We start from the raw sequence: 20495 nt of genomic DNA on the forward strand, positions 1-20495 counted from the left end.
AGATATATAGATATATATTTTTTTTTCACACACGTGTACTATCTACATATATGCAATGTATAAAAAGTATGAGTACATGTATAAACATTTACAGTAAATATCTATTACATCTATTAGCGTTTATATGAATATAAATACGTATTTACGTGTTTACGTGTATACGTGTACACGTATTAGAGATATGAAAAACAATTTATTAGAAATGTTTATGAAAAGTTTCTAGTCAGAAATGTGATGTAAATTTTAATATATTTAATAAACAGTTAATATAAATAAAAGGAAAATTATTTAACGAATCGGTAAAAATAATTGATTAGGTATTTTCCACACATCAAATTAGCCAAATTTTCAATAACTCGCAAAAATAAGAAATTTTGTGTGTGTGAAGGTACTTGAAAATCAAAATCATATCTCCTCGAGATCGGCACGGACGGAGGTGGTAGAGTCTGGATGTTGTACGTGTAGGATTTTCCTCGAAGAGGATCCGGCGTGATTATTTCCTCAACCAAGGGTTGAGGAACCTGGGGTACTTGTACGACAATTGGATATTCCGCTTGCGGTTGATAATTTTGAATCGGTTCAGTGGAGATCATTCGATAATTTAATTTCAGCATACATGTACATACATTATATGTATATGTGTATGTACGTGCGTGTGTGAAGAAACACGCGCAATGTTCGTTTTAAATAGAAAACTTTTCGCCGCAGTTATTTTCCTAGCGCGAGGATAAATCAAATAAAATTGTCGTTGAACTGTTAAAAATCAAAAGTTTCCTTCACATTTGTAGAAATATATAAAAAATTGCATTGTGCAGATAATAAATATACAATTGTGACGCATTAAATTCTTATTAGGCAACCGTTACACACGGTTAATCCGTGCACGGTTTTCGCAAGCGGATCGCAGCAAAAAATTCGCTGACGAATTATCGAAGCCGCTTTTATCGCGAAATAGCCCCCTTTTCTTTAACAATCGATGCTCGTCGAAATATCTCTATTCAATCCAAGTAAGCGTGTAAAAATGAAGCGCATCGTCTCTCGAAGCGAATTATCATATCAAGTTCTAGGAAATTCATCGAGATATCACCAACAGTTATGGGTCATTGCAGAGAGCTTGAACCTCTAGCATCTAGTGGATGGAATCCACTGGAAAAAAGATCCACGTTTAAATTTTTTCTTTTATTCACATGTATCATTCATTGTTGTCACGAATGTCACGAGATAAAATAGAACGTTCTCAAGAATGTAATGTATTTTTATTGCAAAACATCCGTTGCAATATGCAATATCTTGAAGAGATATTAAATCCATCGTTCACGAGATATTAAAAATGACAATTAACTTTCTTTTTTCTGAAAAAACTAACGAATAACACAAAGTGCTGGTATCGACCGAATGTCGATCGATGAATTTTGGCCGAGAAAAGATCAATATAATTTTTAATATCTATTTTATGATAAAATAAAACAAGAAAAAAACATTGTCAAAGAGATTTGCTCGATACAGTTTGTCCGAAGGATGTCAGAAGTCAATCGAATCGTCTAAACGCGTTTAAACCCTATTAAAATTTATTACAAGCATACCGCTCTCAATCTCGGTACATATGTATATACAAACGACGTGACGCGCAAGATGTAGAAAGAATAAAAGAAAATCGACCAACACGTAAAAAAATCACCCTGGCACAAGTGGCACACATTGATACGCGACATTCAACATTAAATCGTAAGAATAGAGAGCATAAACATACCCTTGGTATATCTCTAATTAATCTTTATCTTCAATATCTCCATCTCCATCTCCATCTCCATCTTCATCTCATTGATCGCGGTATGTGTTCTAATTTTACGTTTTAATCGACGATTTAATATTCCAGATGAATATTCAATTTTGCTGAGCCTGAAAAATATAATAAATGGATATACAAAAGAGTAACGATATATTTTATTTATTGTTAGAATAAAGACGATGATATATAATGAATTTATGTATACAATTTTTAAACACACACACACACACACAGACACACACACACACACTTTAGAATTTTGTACACTAGCGAGGAAAGTTATTGATATCGTGAAGAGTAAAAATAATACATAAGATTATAGCTTCAATATATAAAAAATTGCGTCATTAAGCCCAGAAGAGGTAATTGAAATAAATTGTTGACAAAGGTCGGGTTTGTGGTGTCGTTATAATATATTCTGTAGATTACTACACACACGATTGGAACTGATGGTGATAATCAACTCGTCACATTTGTTTGTGCCAAGAAATGTTTTGAGCAAAGAAACGTTGTGTTGTGTCAGGCGTTATAACGTCTGGCATAATCTCTCGTTGAATCTGTAATTAACCGTTTCAATTTATGATGTATCATTATCACACGTAACAGCGCTATTCAGTCAAGTTGGCACAGGTGTGCCATGTCAAATAATGCGTTGGCAAATGAGAGCTAGAAATAATGGTTAGGCACCCACATGCAACAAGCGCAATAACCGCATTAAACAATTTTCGGCTGATATATAAGCGTATTCGTTGAAACGATTGTCATTGCGTATCATTGCTTTTCTCTTATCCGACGGAGAATTTGACCCAGCGTCCCTCGATCGCGCGTCACTTTTATCCCCTTCGCATGCAAATCGCAATGGCTCGCGTTGCTTTTCTAGTGACGGTGCTGGCGGCCCTGTGTTACACGAGCCAGGTACGTTATTACACAAACGCAAAAAATTGTTTTGCAAGTCCAAGAGTGTTCTCGATTCCAAAGAAATGGAGAAAAATAAAGAGTAAAAAATTGAATCTAGCACGATAAATATCAAATATTGTAAGATGCTATAAAATGCAACGGTGATCGGCCGTCGCATTTTCGCCATTGACACGAATTGTAAATGTTTGTTAGGAACATACATATAATGTATGATAAACTTGATGTTTTTATTAATCGCTCGTTAGGCCATCCCGGTGCCAACCGAAAATGTGGAAGGTACGCAACCTGAATTGCCCGGCATCGTCGACGTCGACAAGATGCAACAATTGCTTGAGCAGTTTCCCAGCGAAGTGAGAGACAAATTCAAGGATCTCACGAACAAAATCACGGAACTTGTGGAAAAACTCGGAAAGGAGCTCCAGGAAAAGAAAAAGATCGCCGAGAGCATTTTCGAAGACGCTAAAGAGAATGCCGAGAAATTATTACAAAAGGAGAAACTAAATGCAAACAAAATTTTCGAGAAACTCGAGAAAACGAAAGACAAAGTTGAGAAAGATTACCAGTATGCGCTGGACGACGGAATTGAGAAGCTGAAAGATGCCATGGGCAAGTTCACTAGTGAGAAAACGCGTGAGAAATTGAAGGAGAAACTGGATTTACTTACCAAGGGCAAGGGAAAGCAGATCTTGGAGGAGATATTGGATAAGAGGCAAAGTGGGGATGAAACTTATGGCATCGGAAATATCCTGGAAAAGGGCAAAGGTATTACGAACATTATCCAAGACAAACTGAAGGAAAACTTAAAGAAGATTAAGGATAATGCCGACGAAGCCGTGAAGAAACTTGAAGGACATGTAAGCGGATTCGTGCGGAATGGTAAGAAAATGAGGGAGGAGTTGAAAAACAATCTCGATCGATCCTTGAACGAATTAAGCGAAACAATGAAAAGTGTCAAGGAGAAGGCCAAAGAACTCGGGGACAGCGCGGTGGATCGTTTCGGCAAATTGAAAGAGAACGTAGCCGAGAAAGTGAAAGACAGTGTCGAGAAGTTGAGGGGAAATGTCGGCAAGTTGAAGGAAGACTTGGGAAACGTATTGAATAAAGTTGGAGACAAAGTGAAAGAAGGTGCCGAAAACATGAAGAAAAAGATCAGCGAATTAACGGAGGAAATTGAGAATCGAGTGAGTAAACTGAAGGCAGGCGTAAGCGACGTAGCGAAAAACATTGTCGAGAAATTCAAGGAAGAGCTCGGCAAAATGAGGAAAAAATTGGAGGACAAAGTCGATGAACTGAAAAACATGGCGAAAGACATTGTCGAGAATACGAAGAAAGAAATCGGCAAAATAAATGAGGAGTTTGAGAATCGAGTTGTCGAGTTAAAGAAGAACCTGGCTGACAAACTAGAGAAACTAAATACTGAACTCGGCAACCAGAAGGACAATGTCGAGGAGATGACGAAAAAACTCGGCGAGCGAACGAAGAAGGAGTTGGAGGACCTATCCGACAAGCTGAGAGACGCGATGAAAGACACTGTCGAGGAAACGAAGGAAAAAATCAGCAAACTGAATAAGGAGCTGGAGGACACGTTGAACAAAGCGAAAGACACGCTAGAAAACGTTGTCGAGAAAATGAAAGAAAAAGTCGGCGAACTGAAGGAGAACGTAACTGACGAACTAAAAGACAGTGTCGCGCGAATGAAGGAAGAAATCGACGAGATGAGGAAGAAGTTGGAAAACATAGTCGATGAATTGAAGGACGCGGTGAATGACCTCGGAGCGAAAATGAAGGAAGGAATCGTTAAGTTAAAGGGGGAACTGGAAGATCAAACCGGCAAATTGAAGGAGACATTAATGGAAGAAGCTGGCAAACTGAAGGATGAGATTGGCAAAGTATTCGAGAGGACAAAGGGCGGCCTGAAAGAAGTTCAAGACAAGACAAGCGATATGATTGGCGGAGTTACCAACAAAATTACAGATACCGGCAAGCAGCTTGATAAAGAGACTGACCGTCTCGCGGGCAAATTAATAGGTGGTATCAAGCAAGGTGGAGAAGCACTGGAGAACACTAAGGGGAAGATTACAGGGCCCCAACCTTCAGGCTTGATAAGCGATATTTTTCTTGACGCAGGTGACATCGTGGGAAAAGCGTTGGACATGGCCGACAAGACCGCGAAGGAAGCAATAGATGGAACGATAGGCATCTTAGGGGGAGTGAAAGATTTGCACGAGAATATCATGAAGAACACGGGGAACATAATAAAGAAGGGGTTGAGACTCGGCGGAAGGAGGGTAACGAAAGACGCAAAAAAGACTGCAGACATCAAAATTCAAGAAGAAATAACGAGAGACAGCATCGAAATGGCGAAGAAAACGCAATAGCCCTTTTGGTGAGAGAAGGCTGGCATGGCGAGGGAGATTGTCTCTCTCTCTCTCTCTCTCTCTCTCTCTCTCTCTCTCGGAAGGGGTCGGCGGCTTCGCCGCGGTTAGAAACACAAATTATTACTTTGGTTATATTCGAAATTAATGTGCTCGTAAGACGTCGCAAACCTTAATTTCAGTTTAAAGAATTCTCTTCTCGGAATTTCACAGTTTCTTCAATAACTTGGCATTTTACTGCCGAATTAAAATTACGCCCAGTGAGCAAAATTTGTAATTAACGTATCAAAGTACAATCCTTAAGTCTTTATAATGATTAAGATATTCTCGGGGCAATCTTTTTTCAAGATTATCTTTTTCGGGATCGCTCGAGTTACGTAACGCTTGTCGTAATTACGTTGAAATTTATGGGATAAAAATAAGAGAGACGTATCGATTTGCGACATTGCGACAGAGTTGATTTTACTCTCAGCATGCGCATTGTACAAAAACTTTAATAAAATAAAATAAATGTCATTATATATCTATATACAATATATACCTACATATATGTGTATATGCATATATGTACAACGAAATTATTTTCCTTAAACTCACACCTCACCTTACGTTTTATTAGATATAACATTAAAAAAACAGACGTTTCAATTATAGAAGAAAACGGAATGAAATTTACACTTCCAAACCTATTCTTACTGTCTATCCTGATTATGATTATTTAAATCTGATCAGAGTTAATTCACTTTAATTTATATTTATCCTTTTACAAGAAGAATAGATGTTTACAACGAGTGAGGCTCATCAATTGAATTTGATGTCACGACTTATATATCGAGCGATTAAATACATGATATATCGACTAAACAGCGTTTGAAAGAGTCTGTAATCTCTGCCCCGCGCTCTAAAAAATTGTGAGCCGGACGTCATCGCAGAGTCAGCAGTGTCGGGTGTATGCATATGTATAATGTACATGCACATATACACGTACATCCGTTTAGAATATATCTTTATCCGGTTGACGTAACCTTCCGCGCCGCGGAGGGAGGAATGGATATAAGTTAAAACTGATAATCTCGCCTTGAACTTTGACTTCTCTTCGTCCGAAATCGTATCGCTTCGTTTCGAGTCGTGTTTTAAAGCTCACTATAATAAATTGTATTTAAATAACGGAAAGGTCGCTTGCTACAGCTAAAGTAAAATATCAGACAATTAAATTAAATTACACATACTTTATTGAGTGAAGTTGGTTTTCGAAGCAGACTCCTGTAAACTTTCTCGACGATACGATGTAAACATTGTAATCTCGCGTCAGAAGGTCGGGACGCTTATCTCAAATGAGAGATTTCCTTCTAAAAGGCTCTTTCCTCTGCCTCTCGTAAATTATATAAGTTTCACTGTAAGTATACAAATGCATTATTCCACTTATAGAATAACATGTCCTTTATCGCGTAAGTTTATAGTATATAGGAAAGGGAGACCAGTCTCTCTCTCTCTCTCTCTCTCTCTCTCTCTCTCTCTCTCTCTCTCTCTCTCTCTCTCTCTCTCTCTCTCTCTCTCTCTCTAAAAGAAATTATAATAGCGTTACGTTTATAGGCTGATCTTGATCTGAAACAGTACTTTTGTACTTTTGTTAATGATTATCGATAACCGTCAAATAATCGTCAAATTACCCCGATGTGTCAATAATTTTAGTCCTAACTGCTTATTCTATGCTATACTAATTTGCCGACTCGTTCATAGTATATACATGTATCAAGATTTAACGCTTGACTCAATCGGAAATATAATCGGAAATGCTGCGGAAAGATCAGCCATCGGCTTTCGGAAACAACTAAAATTTCACTTGAGCTAAAGACGTTAATAAACTTATTACTACTAAAATTATAAAGTGAAAAAATTTTTTCAAGATGGTATAAATATTTGATGTAATAATTCTACAAATAGCTTATATGCCGTTATTTGTATAAAATTCCTAAAACATTACTAAAGACAATGGCTTTTTAATACGGAATCTTTTAACAAGAATCCGTATATGATATCCATAAAGAAGTAATTCGAGAGCATTACAGCAATAATAAATATAATAGAATGAAATATAACGAAATAGCGTAGGCCGTTTCCTTATTACAAATTATCTTTGACTTTGAAAATATTTAGAACGTTCGCCGTTCCGATTTCCAAGATTCAAATAAAGCGCGGCCTACTGTGCGCGGTGAGAAAAACGCAGGTCATTGTCCAAGTGAGATAATAAGCACTTTGCCCCTGCGTCGATAAGAAACGCCTATAAAAGGAAGTGCGATCCTCCATCCTACGCATCAGTCGTATTTTCCTAATCGACCAAGGAGAAAATACCAGCGTGAGATGAGGTGCTTACCCGCGGTTATCCTAGCCGTCCTCTTGGTCGCGACGGAGGGCAAGGTTGTGCCGGCTAGCGATGTCGAGAGCCAGCAGACTGGTACGCAGCAACCCCTTCAATTGTCCGATCACATCAAAGAGGCCCAAGCGGTCATCAACAACTTGGGCGCTCAGCTACAGCAGCAACTCAACTTGCCCAACCAAGAGGAATTAATCAACACCATGAAGGAGCAGAGTAGCAACTTGGTCAACAATGTCCAGGCGTACCTCAAGAACATGTCCGACGAGGTGAGTGTGGCGAAGAATATTTAAAACACACCCGTTGCCCCTGCACATTTTTTAACCCTCACCTCGACAAGATGAAACGTTTGTCCCCTGCAACTTGTCCGCGGACCAGCAAAGCGAATGCTCGAGTAACTATTAATTGTTTATGTTTTATGTTAAAAGCGACCGTTTTGCCTACCGAGACATCTCGATTTTATCGAGATTGCTCGTTCGATATGTCGTGGCTCGCATCATCGTTTGCGCGTCGCGCATATGCCACGATTCACGTATATGGAGATATATTAAAGGCTGGATTGTTTTGTTGTTCGCAGTATCAGCGCGCTACCTCTCGTACCTAGAGACCTAAAGATTACGCATTTTTTAAATTAGAGATAAAAGAACCGCATCTCGTCGCATCGTCCATTCTCCACATAGAGGATTACTTGCTCTCTCGGAGCTCGCAAAGAATTGGCAAGAGGAAAGCCGAATGGCTTATCGATCTAGCCATCTAGCCTAAATCGATCCGCAAAGAAACAATCAACGCAAATGGGCACGCCAAAAAGACGACAATTGATATCGATATCGAAAACATTTCAAAATAATATCATTGATATATCCATGCGTTTTACGCGAGTCAGCGAGAAATCGTAATATTATTATATATAATATGCCTGTGTGTACAAAAATAAAAATACTCATCGGTAAACGATAAGTAATAAACACCGACACGTTTCTTACCATTTTTCTACTTGCAGATGAGAAAAACCTGCCGATCAAAAGTAGAAGACAATTTAATATTATAATTAACGCGCGCGCGCATTATATTAGTTCCATTTCCTCTGTTACGTACGCCCCGCTGTTGTTAAAAATAAAAATAAAATATCAAGTGTTTTATCGTTATAAAAATTAAATATTTTGTTGCATTGATTCAATAATTGAGACAAAAATTTCAATTTCCGGTAAAAAAAATATATCGAACGAGTCATTAAGCGTGAAATTATTTGTAAGTTTGCACGTGCATTCCTCATACGCTGTAATTCCTCTGTGCTATCGGAATATTTTATTGCTCATCTTGCCTATCTTCGCATCCGCGTACGTTCAAAATCAATAAAATTTCAAATCTTTCGATACTTGGAATTTTTCCAACGAAAAACCTTCCTTCTCTAATCGTAAGCGGTTTGAGATAAGCCTCAGAGACCGCTGTATGCCACTCCTGGCTGTACGCACGCATGGTGGATCGTTTGCAGATCAAGGCCAAGAGTCCCGAGTTGGAGAATCTTTGGACAAGCATGAAGAGCAAGCTGTCCGAAACGTTCGACAATCTAAATGTCAATCCCGAGACGACGGAACAGGTGAATCAGCTGCGTGCCAAATTCCAAGAGGGTGTCCAGACTCTCGTGACGGAGTCGGAGAACGTCGCTAAGACCATCAATGAGAATTCCAGCAAGGTTCAGGAGGGTATCGCCAAGTTGACCAAGCAGGCAATCGACATCGCCGTGGAGGCTTCGCAGAATTTGAACAATCAGTTGCAGCAGGCCACGCCGGCGCCGCAGCCACAAAATTAAAGAGACCAAATTGTTTTCATCTTGGAAACATCTTGGAAAAAACCAATTTGCACGGAGAGATCCAATTTCGCGCATCAGCCGATCCGTCTTATCTCACAATCAAAATAAATACTATAAACAGCTGACGATGATCGTTAATAAAAGTACTTGATCGTTCGTGCCCTTTGTCCGTTTCTCTGAACCCTACATTGTTACATCGCGCATTATAGTCCGATAATATCTTTTCTCATAACTGCTCTTACATGATTTTCACTAATTAAAAATTATTTAACATTTAGAACCGCTAGCTTTCCTTTTTGAAGAATAATAAAATAAATCGCTGTAATAAAGAGAAATTTATCCTGGGAACGGCATTTGTATCGCAAAATTTCTATATATTTACAATATACGTGGAACAACGTAATATTGGTAGCGATATGGCGTATCAAATGCGATAAATGCAAAACGGGGAATGATCCGTTAGTTGATAAACCGATATTTTCGGGGGTAACTCGATTTACATCAGGGACTCGTACTTCGATACGTGAACGACGAAGGATAAACGTGAGGATAAATTAAAAATGATTTTCCGGACGATCGCCGTTGCATCGCGATACTCTTATCGCGTATTTCCCGCATCGCAAACATGTAAATATTTGCAAACGCTTGGGAAAATTTTCTTTCCGCATCCCAACGATAACCGAGTTAAAAAGCACTGTCACTTTCACATTTCAACCCCGTTATTTCGCGCGACATCTAATTTTAAATTAACGACTCGATAAAACTCAAACGCAACGACTATAATAATTAACTAATACATCGGTAGCTTCTGCACTTTTTAAAGTAATTAAACGTTTTGCTTTAAATAACGTTATCGTAGATTAATAAACAACTTTTCCTTTAGCGTCCAATTACATACTCGGCTTTCGATTATTTATAACAATTTTAATATTGATGAGAGAGAGAGAGAACATTTAAAGACAACAAAAGGGCGATATAGGATGGCTTAATTCTTAATAAAACTCTTTACATTATAATTGTGGCCTTTAGTGAGTCGAAAGTAAAGAAAGGAGTAAAAATTATATAGAAAATAAGACATCTTTTTTTTTTGCATCTGCTTATACTCACAATCAGTCAACGCAGTCAACTAGAAAATAATTCCTCTCTGCTCATCGTATCGTTGTACGCATCAGTTATGCGTAACGACGAGGCAAGTAATCGCACCTGATCAGCAGATTCCGCTTTGGTTTCGCATCGCGAGCGTCAGTCAAACCCACTTTTATTACAAGAAGAATTCGCCGTGGTGACCTATAAATCAAATGTATCATTTTACGTGACATGAAATTTTATTAAAAAGATAATATGGAGAATCTCTCTCTCCGTTACTCTCGATATATTACAGTGATTCAATCAAATTAATTTTAGCGTAAGAAGATATTAGCGAAGCATAAAAATTATTCCGTCCGCCTACACAATATTGCCGAATATGCACATATATTTGATTCTTATAAAAGGATGGGTATCGTCGAATCGTCTCATTTTGTCAGTCGAGGACATTGGTGTCGAATCAACGATATCGAATCAAGTGCGGGATATTCCTGTCGATCGTTATTTCTTGTAAAAGAGTACGAGCGTTAGACAGAGAGAAAGAGAGACGAGTGCCGCGTATATTTTGTCAAAATGGATCTATTTTTTCTCTCATTGTCAGTTTCTGTTATGTGTACGGTAAGTATATATGCATAAGTATAATATAGGAGCCTATATATATATGGCACAAAGCGGGCAATGGTTTCAATTAAATTTAATTTAATCAGAAAGATAACGCAGCGATATCCTGCTTCTCCTTAATAAAATAATGAAAATCTTACCGAGCAGATATCACTCGCAAGGACCGTTGAAATTTCGACGGAGAGTAAACCTGAAAAATTGTCCACGAGTTTACTGAAGAAAGAATCACAATTCCAAATAAATAAAGGAGCCATATCCGGCGACGTTGAGAGGTCTGAAAGGATAAATCGTGGATTTGAAAAGATAATCGAGTTCGTCAATGTTTTGGGCCAAATGGATAATTTTGTCTACGACAGAACGAAAAACATCATTCGCAAGCTCAATGCAATTTACGACATGGACGAGAATCGCGAGAACGTAACGTAGATAATAAAACTAAAATGTAGTAAAATGTGGATAATCAAGTAGTATTTTAATAAGCGCTAAAAATAATTTACGTGCACTTTTCTCGTTTACTCTAGCTCCCTTTCGCTCTTTTTCTCGTTATATATATTTTTAAGTTTTCCGTTATATATAGAAGTAGAATGTGCATTTTTTGTCAATTGCTATCATATATATCTATTCAAGACAAATAAATAATATTCTTTAATCAACGTTTTTGTATAATATATGCGTATATATACTTGTGTTTTTATATATGACGTAAAAATGGCTAATATGCAATATCATTCGATAATAATGTATCCTCACCTGAGTCGAAATCCGCCTGCATTTATAAATCTATGTAAATTTACATTTAACGTGAAAATCAAGAAATTTTCAACTTATAACAATATAATTATCTTATCCATTCTCGTGTTATAAGCGCTGAGGCGCTGATAAGCGCAAAGAAACGAAGCGAGCATCGTATGTTACGCGTACGTCGCCATCTAGCGTTGCATTCAGTTTAGGTCGTTCAGGTAGCTGCCATGGTATATTACCAACGTACACATTCCATACATATTTATATAAACGTCTGATGATAAAATGATAAATGTCCGCGACACGCGACACGATTCGACATCGACGGTCGGTCGGTTCGGTCGCAGGTCGCAGGCGTCGCGACGTCGCGAGAATGGAGAATGGTCGAGACTTAGCAGATAGAGAGTCTAGAGACTAGAGACCGCCCGAGACTGGTCGAGGTCGAGCAGACTCGAGTCACCGAGAACCGAGACGCAGACGGTCGAGCGAGTGAGCGTCGTGGCCGTCGTGAGCGAGTACTCGGACTCGGACTGTTTGGAGTTGGGTGTCGGGTCGAGACTCGACGACTCGCACTCGAGCGAACGGGCCGGACTGCCCCAGGTGGCGTAGCCCTTAACCCTTGTAGGTACGTCAAGAGAGAGAGAGAGAGGTTGCGAGCCCGTCGTGCGTCGTTCCACCACATGTCGACTAGTTGAAAACGAGGAAAGAAGCGCGCATACTTTGCGGAGTCCGCGGACCCGGGCCCCTCGCCGCCCGCGCCACTTGCCGCTCGTCGTTTGTCGTTCGCCGTTTGCCGTTCGCACTTTGCGGACCGTCAATCGTACATACATACATACGGTACATATACACGCGTACGTCCTCTCCCTCTTTCTCTCCCTTGCGGCTCGCTCCCTTCCCTATTCCCTAGACGTGAGCGACGTGAAGGTGAAGCCCCGTTCCCGTTGGCCGAGGCCGAGAGTCGTACGGACGGACGAACCGTAAAGCGCGCAACTTTCTACACTCTGTCGAGAAGCAGCCGTCGCCGTCGCCTAGCGCGTTACGTCACGCGGTCGTTGACAATCGTCGGAGCATCGTCGAGAATCGAGACACGAGCGTGGTCAGTGGTGGTGCTTGCTCGATCGCCTGTCGTCGCCTTGTCGGCCTTGTCGCCCGATCGGTCGAAGCCAACTTGCGCGAAGCCGCTCGCGCGCCGTCCACGTCGTCCACCAGTCCACCCCGTCACTCGTCACTCCGTGCGTACGTATCGCGTATCGTTGATCGCTGATCGCTGATCGCCGATCGCGTACGCGCGTCCTCCGTTTGGGTTACTCGGTTCGGGTTCGGGCGAGAGCGAGAGACCGTCTCGGCTATAGCTTGTAGCCCGTAGCCGCGGTCGCGACGACGTTTCGCTCCTGTCGAGTCACGGCTTAAAGTCACGCGTCACGCGACGCAACTGATCAAAGTCGAGCGCGATCGTCTTGCGCGCGTCGTACGTTCACTCGCCGTGCGAGCCACTTTGCTCGCGTTCGACGTATAACCTCAAAAGCCTTCGTGAATGTTGATAGTTTTCGCAGCCTTCGCGGCCTCCTTTTTCTCCTCTTCTCCTCCTCCTCCTCCTCTCTCTCATCCTCGACATTCTCATCTTTATCTTCATCCTTGCCTTCGCCGACGGCCTTCCTCCCTCTCGTGGTCGGTCGTTCCCGTCGTTCCGCGAGAACGTTGCCGACGAACGTAAGAGCGCCGCCGTCTACGGGCCTACGGATCTTTTCGACGTCGAGCGGTCATCGGTCGAGTAGTCAAAATTCCGGTCTCTACTAGGAATCGAGAGGGCCTCCGACAAACCGGTGGCGGAAATCCATCAGCGATTGGCCGAGAACCGTCGAGCAAAATGAATAGCAATAGCAAGAGGAAGAACCGTACGAACAATAACAGGTACTGCCAATCACTTGGCTTTCCTCGTCAAGATCATAATAGCAGGTATAATATTCAACGCATAGCGATACGTATATATCGACCGTTAAAAGTAACTCCTTCTCCTTGATCCGTGCCTTCTTCCAGATCTCCGCGGGCGCGCGGGCCGCAAGAGAGATGCGTCGCAGCCGAGGGGGTTTATAACAATGCTCATTTTATGCATGCGGTCACTAGCCACGTTGGCAACGTAGTGCAGGTAGGACGCGACCGGCCAGATGTGAGCTAACGCGCGCAGACTTTGACTCCTCTTTCTCTTATCTATCTGCAGATTCAAACTCAAAATGGCTCGGTGTTCGAGGGCGTGTTTAGGACGTTCTCGAGTCAATTCGACGTAGTGCTGGAGATGGCTCATCGTGTCGAGAGCTCGGGAAAGATTAGCGTGGATAGCGTAGTAGAGAAATTAATTTTTAACCCGAAAGACGTTGTCGCTGTATCTGCCAAGGACGTCGATTTAGATTATGCTATAAGAGATACTTTCCAAACGGATACCGCCATTAGTAAGTTTAATGGTTTGATCGGCGAGAAGGAACTCGAGCCCTGGGATCCGCCGACTACTGTGAACGGAGCCGATTTAGAATTGGACGGTGCCGCCGTAAGCGCATGCGTTTCTCACGAAAGATGACCCTATTCGTTTAGAAGGGTATATTATTGTATTGTATTGTATTGTATTGTTCTATAAAATTTTGTCTCAATTTCAGAACGGTTGGGACGTGAACGAAATGTTTCGTAAAAATGAACAAGAATACGGAGTTCAAACCACGTTTGAGCCTTCCTTGGTCGGTTACACTCTACAACTGCAACGTAAGGACACGAAGGATTATAAGGAACAAGAGCAAAAGGCTGCTGAGATAGCGAATGAGATTGAATCTCAACCAAATCACAAAGCTAGATTAGAACTGGAAAACGGCGACGAGGAGGAAAGATTTGCAGCTGTGGTGAGAGCTTCAGATTTATATTTCAAAATCTTTGCTTTTATTCTCCCCTCCCCCTCCGCCCAACGGACTCTTCTTATCATCGGTCACTATTTGATTCTAGTCGCGACCTACCGAGGGAAAATATATTCCGCCACCGTTAAAAAAGAAAAATGGTAATACTGGTAAACTGATGCGATCCGGTCAGAGCGAGCCTCCGTCCTCGCCAGGAACCACCAACAACAAGAATGTCTACGGTCAACCCCCTCCGTCCACGGTCAATGTAAATGTCCCGCAGCCGAGCGTGCCGGTGGGAGTACAGCCTGCTCATACCTCGGTGCAACATCCAGTATCCTTAAATATGAGTATGCCGCCCAACGGAGTGGTTGTTACGTACAATAATCCGCCACCGCCGTTTGTGCCTCCACCGACGACGCAGTCGCAGCAAGGTATGTTGCTTGTTCGCACTCGTTTGTTCGCACTTTCCTGCGAAGGTGAGAATCAAATGGAAAATGCTATTTGGAAGCTATTTGGTTGCTGTTCGGTACACTTGGTCTGCGCTGTTCCAAGATTACCGTTTTTTATCAATCGACTTTGCGAAGCTACTAATAATTCGTTTAGCGACTTGATTCGAGTTTCATTCTGCAGTGCGGTGATCGTGTGTGTAGTAATCATCGCGATAATAATCTTCGATTAACCATACCGTACTATGGTAGGGGCTCTTTGTATACGATGTCGATGAATATTTTACAATTAATACGGGGAATAACAATATTTTTAGACTTTCCTTCGTAGCGAACGTACAATGTTTTCCCCTTACCTCAGGAAAGGTATCATTGACGGGCAGTGTATAGTTGTAGCCGCCTCCGTCATACGAAAGGCGATTGCACGATTGTGTGAATGATATAGTAAGTTTTCTCGATGTAGCGATCCAGCAGAATCAATCGCAACCTCAAGTTACTCCTTCGATGGCGCAAGTAAACTTCCCACCGCAACAACAGACGCCCCCGAGTAAAATAAATACAGAGAAACGTGAGCGACCTGGCAGACAACAGGTTTATCAAGCTGATAAAGCGCCACCAGCACCATTTCCACAATCGAACGTTGCGTCTTCTCATCAGCAACAACAGTCTTCGCATCAACAACATACATCATTGACGCAACAGAGCTCGGTAGAAGGGCAAATAGTCATACATAAGTCGGACCATAGAAAGGTACGGCACATACTCTCATTTAAATATGTATCTTTTTTTTTTCCTTTTAATCGCGAGGCAACTTATATATGCCTATAAGTTTTACTTTAAGGTTCCAACGCCACGTGGAAGAGAAGAACAGCATTCGGAATTGAGACAATTTGCCACGGAATTCAAATTAGCGGAATCGCAAGGGCCGCCAGATACCCCTCAAATATCCAGAAAACAACAGCATCAGCATCAACAAGACGTGCATTCCGCTACTCCGATGAATCAGCCGCATCACCAAGGTCCCCATCGACATACGAGTCCACAACAGCTACCGCAACAACAGCCACCTGCGCAGCAGCATACCAGTCCTCATCAGCAACATCAAACTGTACAAGATGAACCAGTTACCAGTAAGCCACCACCAGGTCCATCCATAGTAAGATCGACAAGTCCGCCTCAGCAGCAGCAGCAGCAACAGCAGCAGCAACAGCAACAGCAACAGCAGCAACCACAACAACAACAACAACAACCACAGCAACAACAACAACCACCGCCGTCACAACCACCTCAGACTAATGCTCCGGTGACGGTGCAACAATCTCCATCGGAACCCGCGGTTGATAAGATAACTACTGCTTTTAAGAAATCTACTTTAAATCCAAATGCTAAAGAATTCAATCCAAATGCCAAAACATTCACGCCGGTAAGTAATGTGTATCACCTGTTAGAAAGTTGAACCTGAATGGAAACAATAAAATTTGTATCCTCACAATGTGCAGCGCTCACCTAGCACACCGACGCCTAGTCGACCGCATACGCCACAGACTCCTCAGTATACAGGGGCGACTATGCCCGCGACCGTTGTTATGCCGGCATACGTAACGCCAACAGCTTTCAGTCAACCACCTGCTCAACAAGTGGCAAGGTTCCGGAAGGGTCAGTATTCAGTATTCCCACGATGCATTTATATATCTCGAGTGCAATTTTCTTACGCGTTCAGGTGCACGTAATAACATAGTTGACAAGGTTAAAGTATTAATACGCAATTATCTTTTTTGTAGTACTAATATAGATTTGAAAAGAGGTCCTTCAAAGTTTTCTTTGCTTCGAACGCGATTTGTTCTTGATGTTCTCGTATACGAACCTCACGAATTCAAACTTGGAATCACTCGTTCTTCCAAAGTTAGTTTAAAGTCAATTGTAGTTTTTCTCTTTCTTTCGTATGTATGTGTTTGTGCGTATGTACGTGTGCGAGTGTGTATCTCTCTTTTTGCCGATCGACCATAATTACAAGTGTTGTAGCGTCGTATGAAACAAAACAGACACATTGTGTAACGCGAGGTACGTCGTGTTTTTTATAGTGCCAATGATGCAGCATCGCGCGCCAGATATAGCGTCTCAGATGCAAGTGGCCGCAGCGACGGGACAGCCGTTATTAGCGCCTGCTATACATCCATTCCAGGTGCCTTATCCAGGACAACCGACGTACCAACAAATGGTACGAATGGTCCAGGCACCGCCGCCACCGCACATGGCTACTCCGTACCATCATCACCATGACTCGCAAGGTCCACAAGCCCCCGGGTTACAATACATGGGCCCGCACACTCATCCGCACCCTCACGTAGCTCAACAGCCGCCCAGCCAAACGCCGTCTCCGGCCAATCCGAATCAACCGCACACCCCGGGTGCTTATAATCCGCCCGGTACTCCACAGCCTACGTATCCGCAACCTCCGCCGCAAAGTCACGCGCCGAGCTATCCGATCATGTGCCCTATAATTCCATCTCACATACCGTCAATTCCACCGCAACACATGCAATACCTGCAACCGCAGCCGCCTCCGGGTGCGCAGCAGACTATACCTGTCATTTTACCGCACAATCAGTAGCCGTGACATTAAGTAAAGGAAGGAAGCACTGTTCTAGTATTCTGAAAAAGGTAGGATAAGACTTTCAAAATTGAGTTGCTTTCACGATGGCCCCAAATCGCTACAAATATACCGAGTCTCAACTTTGACGAGCAGCTCGAAGTCATCTCGCGTTACATTTCGTTACGGCAGAGAGAAAGAAAGGGGCAAAATATAATTTCAGCCGGTAATCAATGCGAAGCAACGATATCCCCCGATACCGAACGGTATCGGATACAAACGGATTCTAAAACTGCTGTCTCTCTCACCAAAGAGAGCGTTGACCATCTTGAAAGTAACCCGTTATTAAAAAATATTCAAACGTAGGTCGATCGTTGAATGACCTATGGCCTGTATCGTCGTCGAGTCCCTTGAAAATTTCGTTGATTATTTTAATCAAGTTTTAAAATTGTAAAATGATAGTTTATCATTATGCAATTTCGCAAAATTCTCTCACACGTTCACTTTTGTCGGATTAGCATGCGTATCGAAGAATATACCTATATCGAGAAAGAGTCGACGCGACTTTCTCGAGATCGTGCATTTTTATCGAGTAGCGCTCAACTCAACTGTCGGAGAATAAGACGAGGACCGCTCTCGTTCAATAGACGTATTTTAAATTCAAGGGTTTGAATTTTGTCTCGTACAGAACATAGCTAAGCTTGCACTACTTTGTCAGGTCAGGTAACAACCAAGATTTAGCGAGAGAAACAAGATTGTTGACGCGAGAGCGAATTCATCTCTCTCTCGCGCTCTCTCCCTCCCGTCTGCCCGCTCGCCCCTCTCCCCTCTCATTTTCTGTCTCTCTTCTTTTTTCCGTCGTTTTTAATCGAGATAATTATTGAAATTATACGAGAATAAAGTATATGGAAGTACACATGGCATTGCATGGCATATTTTTCTGCCCGTGACTGACAATGGGTGTCAATTCGATTTGGAGTAAGGAAGAATTCGGAGAAAAAAGAAGATGGGACGAGATATCGCGATTCCTTCGAGTTTAATTTGAGAACGAAATGAGCGATAATTAACGAAGCTGGAGTACGGCTTGCAGGGTAAAACACTAGCGCGAGATACGCGATTCTGCGATTTGTTGACAATGAGTTTTGTTACTGATATGAGGTGTTGATATGCGCAGGATCTTTGAACGCGAAAGATATAGACTATATATATGCGAGATAGATACGCAACATGCGACGGCACATGGACGAATCTCGTGCTATAACTCAGTGGCGTTAACGGTGCGAACAGCAGGCATTCGAGAGGTACATAATTTGCATTTGCATGTCTTGTACATTTCAAGTTTACTATCGAAATTTCAATTTATTTCAATTTATTTCAATAGTAAACTACGTACGTTTGTATAGCCGTTGTATTGTATTCCGCACTAATGGCAGACAACCTGCGTTTTCCACATTTTCCACATTTCTCAATGCTACGTACGCAATTAACAGACACAAGATCCAATAATGAGAAAAACGCATTGTTGGAGATTCGATACGTTTATATTAGGTATGGCGCGACACGACGCGCGCTTAAAAAGTTTTTATCGTTTTAAAAAGGAAAAAAAAAAGAAAACTCGCGCGCGATATATATATATATATATATATATATATATATTATTAATAGCTTTTGTTGCGCTCTCCAGAAATCCAGATTAGTAAAGATTGGCGTATACATTTTTGCGAGATGTAAGAAAGAAAACGTGACGAGGCTAGGAACGAGGCGCTATCGTTTCTTACATATATTTGGTGAATTATTTTTTTTATTTAATTTTACGCAAACGCGCTTGTCCGTAAAAAAACATCCGTGCATAATCCCGATGAGAAGAAGAGAAATTGATCGACTGTCACGTTGTTACCTCGTACCTCGTACCTTTCGTAACGAAGACAACGTTACTCGCGGGGCGACGACTTTTGGCAGAGGTGGGGAGCAGGACGATTGAATTACGCGAATCCTACGAATCGTTTGCCAATTATGTACCTCTTATCGACAAGTAAAAACATAGATACCACGGACTCTTGGAAATCTATCTGAACGTAGCGTATACTGCCAATTAGGTCAAGGGGGGCATGAGATCAGAGGCGAAAAAGAATTGCGTTTAGCAAGCCGGCATCGTATCTCTTCATTGATCGAGCGCATAATGCACAGTCGTCAACTCTTTTTCTACCGAGTACCGACAGGATTTATATAAATGTATAAGTCTTTTTCCAAGAATAAAGGGGATATTTGTGCGCTCGCCCCGCGCCCGCGCCTCGCTCAATTAGACTCGAAAGGATTAAATTTGTATATCGTACGATATTGAACTTGTATTTTTGTCGCGTAACCACGCGTGGAATGCGAATGCGTTGCGCGTGCGACGAAAGTATATTTTTATTTTGCGTGCGTATACCATATCGAAATAAGGGGGGAGGATTAAAAAGGGGAAGAACGGAGAGAAAAGTCCGTTTGTGTTTATTCGCAGCTAGAGATGCTAGAGATACACATACGACGCGTCGAATTGAATCGAGTCGAGAGAAAAAAAGGTGGGCAAAGTATTCCCCCTTTCCTTCCCTAATCGCCGCTAATCTCAGTTTCCCCTTGTAGAAGGCTCCGTTCGGATGAATTTTTAATACGCGCTCGATACCGATTGGGAAAAGAAAGTTAAACAACTATACGGCCTTAGACCTAATCGTGTATATAAACGGAAGGAAGCAAAAACAACTTTTGCCTGAGAGAGATAGTTGAATGTGTGGCATCGTTAAACAGATTTTATATTAAAGAGATTTAAAGAAAAAAGAAAAGAAAAACACATCAAAATAAAATCAATACGTTAAAAACCAATTTTTCT

The 20495-nt window shown here is 41.7% G+C and overlaps 4 protein-coding genes and 1 long non-coding RNA gene across 15 annotated transcripts; 4 read left to right on the forward strand and 1 right to left on the reverse strand.

The window, feature by feature from the left end:
- Positions 1 to 218: 218 nt before the first annotated feature.
- On the reverse strand, positions 219 to 11247 carry LOC143906169 (uncharacterized). 2 transcript variants are annotated; one of them, XR_013259454.1, is made up of 6 exons: positions 11114 to 11247; positions 10374 to 10553; positions 6312 to 6476; positions 6071 to 6225; positions 1751 to 1899; positions 219 to 1146 (listed from the first exon to the last, which is right to left on the reverse strand). It is a non-coding gene; the product is annotated as an uncharacterized LOC143906169 (long non-coding RNA). The 2 variants fall into 2 exon arrangements; XR_013259455.1 differs by lacking the exon at positions 6071 to 6225 and having other exon boundaries at positions 221 to 1146.
- On the forward strand, positions 2227 to 5758 carry LOC143905955 (uncharacterized). Its single transcript, XM_077421638.1, has 2 exons — positions 2227 to 2704; positions 2953 to 5758. The coding sequence occupies exons 1-2, from the start codon at positions 2636 to 2638 to the stop codon at positions 5083 to 5085; spliced, it is 2202 nt and encodes a 733-aa protein (XP_077277764.1). The 5' UTR covers positions 2227 to 2635; the 3' UTR covers positions 5086 to 5758.
- Positions 7386 to 9422, forward strand: A4 (apolipophorin-III-like protein). The gene is made up of 2 exons (XM_077422024.1): positions 7386 to 7725; positions 8949 to 9422. Exons 1-2 carry the CDS (start codon positions 7444 to 7446, stop codon positions 9264 to 9266), a joined length of 600 nt encoding a protein of 199 aa, XP_077278150.1. The 5' UTR covers positions 7386 to 7443; the 3' UTR covers positions 9267 to 9422.
- LOC143906167 (uncharacterized) lies at positions 10548 to 11622 on the forward strand. The gene is made up of 2 exons (XM_077422026.1): positions 10548 to 10970; positions 11121 to 11622. The coding sequence occupies exons 1-2, from the start codon at positions 10926 to 10928 to the stop codon at positions 11397 to 11399; spliced, it is 324 nt and encodes a 107-aa protein (XP_077278152.1). The 5' UTR covers positions 10548 to 10925; the 3' UTR covers positions 11400 to 11622.
- Positions 11623 to 12122: 500 nt separating this feature from the next.
- Positions 12123 to 20488, forward strand: LOC143906147 (uncharacterized). Of its 10 annotated transcripts, none has more exons than XM_077421986.1 (10): positions 12123 to 12950; positions 13512 to 13670; positions 13752 to 13860; positions 13933 to 14256; positions 14363 to 14599; positions 14700 to 15024; positions 15503 to 15789; positions 15869 to 16462; positions 16539 to 16695; positions 17121 to 20488. In XM_077421986.1, exons 2-10 carry the CDS (start codon positions 13582 to 13584, stop codon positions 17648 to 17650), a joined length of 2652 nt encoding a protein of 883 aa, XP_077278112.1. In that variant the 5' UTR covers positions 12123 to 12950; positions 13512 to 13581; the 3' UTR covers positions 17651 to 20488. The 10 variants fall into 10 exon arrangements, with proteins under 10 accessions (XP_077278112.1, XP_077278118.1, XP_077278113.1 ...); XM_077421992.1 differs by having other exon boundaries at positions 13512 to 13625; XM_077421987.1 differs by having other exon boundaries at positions 12123 to 12339.
- The last annotated feature ends 7 nt before the right edge of the window (positions 20489 to 20495 follow it).

This window comes from Temnothorax americanus, unplaced genomic scaffold (assembly GCF_048541705.1).
Source record: "Temnothorax americanus isolate GAGA-0224 unplaced genomic scaffold, ASM4854170v1 Scaffold7, whole genome shotgun sequence".
NCBI lineage: Eukaryota > Metazoa > Arthropoda > Insecta > Hymenoptera > Formicidae > Temnothorax > Temnothorax americanus.

Coding starts and splice junctions, on each gene's coding strand:
- LOC143906167 (XM_077422026.1), top strand. CDS start 10,926: ATGGATCTATTTTTTCTCTCATTGTCAGTTTCTGTTATGTGTACG. Junction 10,971..11,120: donor CAGTTTCTGTTATGTGTACG/GTAAGTATATAT, acceptor CTTACCGAGCAG/ATATCACTCGCAAGGACCGT.
- LOC143906147 (XM_077421986.1), top strand. CDS start 13,582: ATGAATAGCAATAGCAAGAGGAAGAACCGTACGAACAATAACAGGTAC. Junction 13,861..13,932: donor ACGTTGGCAACGTAGTGCAG/GTAGGACGCGAC, acceptor ATCTATCTGCAG/ATTCAAACTCAAAATGGCTC. Junction 16,696..17,120: donor AGTGGCAAGGTTCCGGAAGG/GTCAGTATTCAG, acceptor TGTTTTTTATAG/TGCCAATGATGCAGCATCGC.
- A4 (XM_077422024.1), top strand. CDS start 7,444: ATGAGGTGCTTACCCGCGGTTATCCTAGCCGTCCTCTTGGTCGCGACG. Junction 7,726..8,948: donor TCAAGAACATGTCCGACGAG/GTGAGTGTGGCG, acceptor GATCGTTTGCAG/ATCAAGGCCAAGAGTCCCGA.
- LOC143905955 (XM_077421638.1), top strand. CDS start 2,636: ATGCAAATCGCAATGGCTCGCGTTGCTTTTCTAGTGACGGTGCTGGCG. Junction 2,705..2,952: donor CCCTGTGTTACACGAGCCAG/GTACGTTATTAC, acceptor ATCGCTCGTTAG/GCCATCCCGGTGCCAACCGA.